General features: G+C 39.1%; 1 protein-coding gene across 1 annotated transcript; it reads right to left on the reverse strand.

Moving 5' to 3' along the window:
- Nucleotides 1-555: 555 nt before the first annotated feature.
- Nucleotides 556-5,427, reverse strand: si:cabz01007794.1 (uncharacterized). The gene is made up of 7 exons (XM_058625087.1): nucleotides 5,256-5,427; nucleotides 3,182-4,110; nucleotides 2,802-2,993; nucleotides 2,590-2,685; nucleotides 1,934-2,066; nucleotides 1,674-1,847; nucleotides 556-1,531 (listed from the first exon to the last, which is right to left on the reverse strand). Exons 2-7 carry the CDS (start codon nucleotides 4,106-4,108, stop codon nucleotides 1,488-1,490), a joined length of 1,566 nt encoding a protein of 521 aa, XP_058481070.1. The 5' UTR covers nucleotides 4,109-4,110; nucleotides 5,256-5,427; the 3' UTR covers nucleotides 556-1,487.
- Between the last annotated feature and the right edge of the window lie 513 nt (nucleotides 5,428-5,940).

Here is a 5,940-nt window from a genome sequence, read left to right on the forward strand (position 1 = left end):
TGCCATTTGTTATGTATATTTATTTAAATTGGTATGTAAACAAGACAATTTGCTTCAGTAGCTTCCATGTCATGTGACCAAAACACATTTATGAGGCAAAATGAATCTGTAAGTAACGAAAACAGACAAAATAGAATCAAATAACATATAGACATTTGTAATTAAAACACTAGAAAAGCCTATATGTGTAATTAAATGTTGAATGTTTAATAATGTGATAAATATAACCTAATGTATTAGTATTGTTATTATAAAAATATAGTTCACTGTTGGTCCGCTCGGGCCACTTTTCATTGCAATTATAAAATAAGTGTGGGGCCGCAGGACATCGACTATTTAGTGCTTCTAGTATTTTATGTGAATATCTTTCATTGTAGTGCTATTTTATATGAATGTAAACATGAATAAACAATAAAAAAGAAAGTAATTTAACTTTATTTGTATCCATAGGTAGATTTTTTTATATCTAAATGAAAGTTTTTATGAACATAAATACATAATCAGCAGTCGCCGACAAAGTCTCTATCTTTCAGCCACATCAGTGCAATCAAGTCATCAATGTTTATAAACCTTTATTTCAAAAATTACAATAAATGTGTTACTTTTCGATAATGTGATGTGCAAAAAAATATTTTCACTTACACGCACGCACGCACACTCTCACACACGCAAAAAACATCAGCCAATAACAGCTTCATTTTAAAAACAATCTAGGGAACAAACATTTACATGAAAGGAAATAAGACAAAAGTACACTTCTGCCATTTGCTGGCACCATATGTGTAAATACAACAATTCAGTGCCACTAGGGCTGCAATGATTATTCAAATAATTGATGACTAGATTAATCGTCAACTATTTTGGTAATTGATTAATTAGTTGGAGCATTAAAAAAAAAAAATAATAATAATTAAAACAAGTTTCTTCTTAATTGTGCATATGTACTGGTTTCTTTGCTTTTTCTTTTGGTTTATGGACAAAACAAGACATTTGAGACTGTCACATTTCCAGGTTTGGTAAAAAAAAAAAACGCTCAACATAATAATCGTTAGTTGCAGCCCTAAATGCCACATGAATTTATCTTAATGCAAGACATTTTTTTCCCTGACAGTAACAGTCATGTTGACATCCACTGGTGGAAGCCAGGCACTGGACATAAGGACGAGAGACTCAGAAACTCACAGGACAGATATCCAGCTGTCCTATTGCAAAACAAATTTGACTATATATAACATAGTGAAAGTTATATGAAGTGAAAATTAAAAGAAAAATGTGTTTTGTTGTCTGTTTCAGATTTTACACCAGATGCGGCGACAATCAGGAGGCTGTAGAAGACCCGAGTGTCCACTTCTACTTTCATCTCCAGTGAGTTGATGTCCTAATAATCTAACTTGTTTATAGCAAATGTCTCTCCGAGATGGGGATTGCCTAGCTTATTTGAAGTGAAGGGTGTCCATAGTTTTTAAATCATCAAGTTTTCATTCTCTTCAGACCAGTGTCAGACCCAGGATGCCAAATGAGATCAGGAGCGCTAAAGGTGATGAAAATAAAGCAATGATTAGGGACTAAACAAACATGGCTGCTTTAAAGGGATATGTCAGTACCTCATACAAACACACGCACACACACAGTGGTTCCAGACAGAAAAAAACCCACTCATCTTTTATTCTTACCTTGCATCAGTGATTGCTGGAAAGTGATGCCATGGTTACTAGGATTTGCGGTCGTAGTCGTGGTATTGCTGTTGGTGGTGTTGGAAATGGTATTTGTGACGGTGGCATTAGGGTTTGCCAGATCTATAACGTTGCTCTTAAATAGGAGGTTGGGGCTTCCCAGATCACCAGAACCTGCGTGAACGGAGAAAAAAACCAAAATGTTTTAGCACAATAACACAATGTAGATATTTTATGTGCCTCTGTGAATATAAGCTTACTGCTGTTGAAAGGTCCAGTGGAGATTGCTACCGCGACTCCCTCAGCTCTCGTCTGTGCAGATATTGCATCAGCAACAAATGTACACTGGATTTTGCTTCCGTTGACGCTGCCTTTCACAGAGCCCACGTTCCTCTGTAGAGAAAAAACAACAACAAAGTAGACTGAGTTTTTAGCTATTCAAAAGCTTGAATTCATTATTTTTGAGATTTAGGTCAGGTTTTTTGAATTGTGGTTGAATGGGGGTACTCTCACAAAAGTGGCATCTCATAAAAGCTGTACTAGCTTAAGTCTATGAAGTCTTAAGAGTATGTTTGCCTCTTTATTTCATCGTTAGACAGCGTTTTCTTTCCAAATTTAAACTTGAAATTTGTGTTTTGATTCACGCACCAAACACGGCAGCAGTAGAGCAGCAGCTTATGTGTCCCACTGAGCTTAAAATGCAGATTTTCTCTATAGACTTTGGTGAGGGTGAGTAAGGGGTTTATAAAAGAATTGAAAAGGTTTTGTATTGGTGAGAAAAATATATAGTACCCTTAAGCAGGTGTATATTTTTATGAGGTGAGCCTTTTGTTGAGTCTGGTGTCTGGTTTTAGTGTCACGGCAGTTTGTGCGAATTGTACAAATTCTTATACGCTTTGGTGTAAGTGACACTCACCTCTGCCTTAGTCAGCTTGCCATTGTTGAGGACAGTAGAAAAGAATTGAACTTTGCCATTGTTGTTTGCACACACATAGGTTGTGTCGTTGTTTCCCTGTGGTGGAGAACCAGAAACAATACATTTAGACGGATGACTTGACAACAAACTACCACATTGGATTGACACAAACGTTGCTGCTTTCATCTGCAAGTGAGCGATAGACGACGTACCACTGTTTCGTCGGTCGAGAGGCTGACAGCAATGTAGCCCTCCGACTCCCCCGAGAGGCCAAAGGTGAAGTTGTCGCCATTTTGTGTCTCGGCTGACAGAAAGTAACAACTTGAATCTTGCGAGGGGTCGCAGTCTGCCGGCTCAGATGCACAAAGCTCTTCGGTCCCACATTGTGTTCGAGTAATGGGCGTCTGCAAGAGGGACAGAAGACATTTGAGTGCATAAGAAGGATAATGTGCATTTCGAAATAGTCCAGCCCCAAAACTGAACCAATGCCACTGATGTGACAAACGCTAAGTCTTTAAAGTCTTTAGTTAAAAGTAGGGATGAGATTATCATGATTTGATCATATTCCACTTAGATTTTGGTCACTACTTACGTCAAGAGTTTCCACTGTGATGTTGGCAACCACTGAGGGAGCTTCCGTTGCAGGAGCTGTTGTTGTTGGCACTGGTGTTGACGTGTTGTTCCCCGGCACTGGTGTTGACGCGTTGTTCCCCGGCACTGGTGTTAACGTGTCGTTCCCCGGCATTGGTGTTGACGTGTCGTTCCCCGGCATTGGTGATGTCATGTTGTGCGGTGCCAGTGGTGATGTCATGTTGTGCGGTGGCATTGGTGATGTCATGTTGTGTGGTGGCATTGGTGATGTCATGTTGTGCGGTGGCATTGGTGATGTCATGTTGTGTGGTGGCATTGGTGATGTCATGTTGTGCGGTGGCATTGCTGATGTCATGTTGTGCGGTGGCATTGGCGATGTCATGTTGTGCGGTGGCATTGGCGATGTCATGTTGTGCGGTGGCATTGGCGATGTCATGTTGTGCGGTGGCATTGGCGATGTCATGTTGTGCGGTGGCATTGGCGATGTCATGTTGTGCGGGTGCATTGGCGATGTCATGTTGTGCGGTGGCATTGGTGATGTCATGTTGTGCGGTGGCATTGGCGATGTCATGTTGTGTGGTGGTGGTGATGTCATGTTGTGCGGTGGCATTGGCGATGTCATGTTGTGCGGTGGCATTGGCGATGTCATGTTGTGCGGTGGCATTGGCGATGTCATGTTGTGCGGTGGCATTGGCGATGTCATGTTGTGCGGTGGCATTGGCGATGTCATGTTGTGTGGTGGTGGTGATGTCATGTTGTGCGGTGGCATTGACGATGTCATGTTGTGCGGTGGCATTGGCGATGTCATGTTGTGCGTTGACATGTTATGTGATGTAGTCATGGGTGCTGCTGTGGTAGTTGCATTGGTCGTCATGGCCATCCAGGACAGCGCCACAAACAGGACGGTGAGCACCAGTCTGTTGTCCATATCTACAGTAGATGGGATGAGATCATTCACTTTAAAATAAGAGTCTCAGATGCTGTGGTAGTTCATTTGATGTTAATAAAACATAAAATGTGGTCTTAAGATATCGTCTTAAGATACAGCGGAAACTCATAAAGTTACAGTATGTCACTATCAAAAAAAATGAGAATGAAAAATGTTGCATTGTCAAAAAATGGTAACAAAAGCCACAACATGACTGGTGTTTTGGGCCGGAGGTTTAGCTTTAGCTTTTCAGTGTTTTTGTCATTTTCCCTAGAGATGCATGATATTGGTATATATATTGGCAAACACGGCAAAATCCCCCCAATATGGGTATGAAGTATTATTTTGATTTCACTACAGAAGAGGCTAAATTACCTCTCCAGTCGGGAGATTCATCAAAATAATTATGGACTTCGATGGGTTTGATTGCTCAACCCAACTACTGAATTCCTTTGTAGCAGCAGATCATGTTACACCAGCCTACAGCGACTCCTGCAGTTAAACCTGTAAATGCAGTAACTATGTTTACACAGTAAACGCGTAAACACTAACAGACGCACTGCAGGCATCTTTAAAAAAACACCAAACTAATAAAACTAACCCGCTTTATCATTAAAAAGACAGCCTCAATTATTTTAACTTAAGAACTTTATGTTATCATGTAAAGTTTAAATGTTTTTAGACTTTTTCAAGGTTTACGAATCAATTTGTTTTATTTTTTGATACTGTATATGTCAAAGCAATTAAGCAACTGAAGTTGTTATTGCAAATTTAATTAAGGTGTCATTGCCATTGACTGAAAAGTAATGACAATTCAAGATAGGAGAGGTCAAACTTCAATAGGAAAAAAATACTTAAAATAATCCTAATTGGCAGAATTGTTAGTTGCTTTTAATATTTAATTAAAATAACAGAACATTTTTATACGTATTTGCTTTATTAATGACAAAAAGAGCGCAAATAATCAATAATAGGGAGGGAAAAGTGGGATTTTATATGAAAGTTAAGTTCCATTGTTAGTATAGATTACATGTACTTAATTGTTAATGGTAAATGTGTGTATCTGTATATAATTTTTCTTGACTCACTCGCACATTCATACAGCACATACATAAATCCCAATCCGTATATCATCATTTTATCCTACCTGCAGTTTTTCTTGTTTTTAATCCAAAAGATGAGTGAAACAGGTTTAAGCAGTCAAAGGGATTTGCAGCTCCTTATAATGGTATTCTCAGGTGTAGTTTCCCAGGTGCTTCTCTGGCGCTGCTTCTTCGTGTCCTTAACAGGCTGCTGCAGGTAAAGATGTGACACCTGTTCACTAATGTGTCACTATATAAACTGACATCACAGGAGGGTGGGGTGGAGAGAATGAGTTTGCGGGGCGTGTGTGATGGAAACTGCGCGTGAATTCTGCGTCAGTGTGGGACCAAGATGAAATTCTTATCGTATTACTTCCCTGAGTGTTCACAATGCCTGTAACTGACACTATCAAACAAAAATGGGCAGCATTTATTATACACAGCTTCTTCCTGAACATCTCTCCTAAAAACAAAGTAGCATTGTTACATATTCACAGTCGTTTGACATTCCTGCCTGTTCATTTTTACTTTCTTGTTACTTAAAGGTCCATCTGGTTGTATCAATATAATCTTAAATTGTCCCTGTTTCGTTTGAAATCGTGGATTTTACCTAAATTGTGTAGTTTCGAAAGAACTGGTGAAATAAAAATGTATACTTCTTATTTATACCTTCTGGTATTCTGGTAATTTACCTGTAACACTATTCCATTTCGTGTAAAATTACAATACAGTGCCCTATGTTCTTAAATT

This window comes from Solea solea, chromosome 3 (assembly GCF_958295425.1).
Source record: "Solea solea chromosome 3, fSolSol10.1, whole genome shotgun sequence".
NCBI lineage: Eukaryota > Metazoa > Chordata > Actinopteri > Pleuronectiformes > Soleidae > Solea > Solea solea.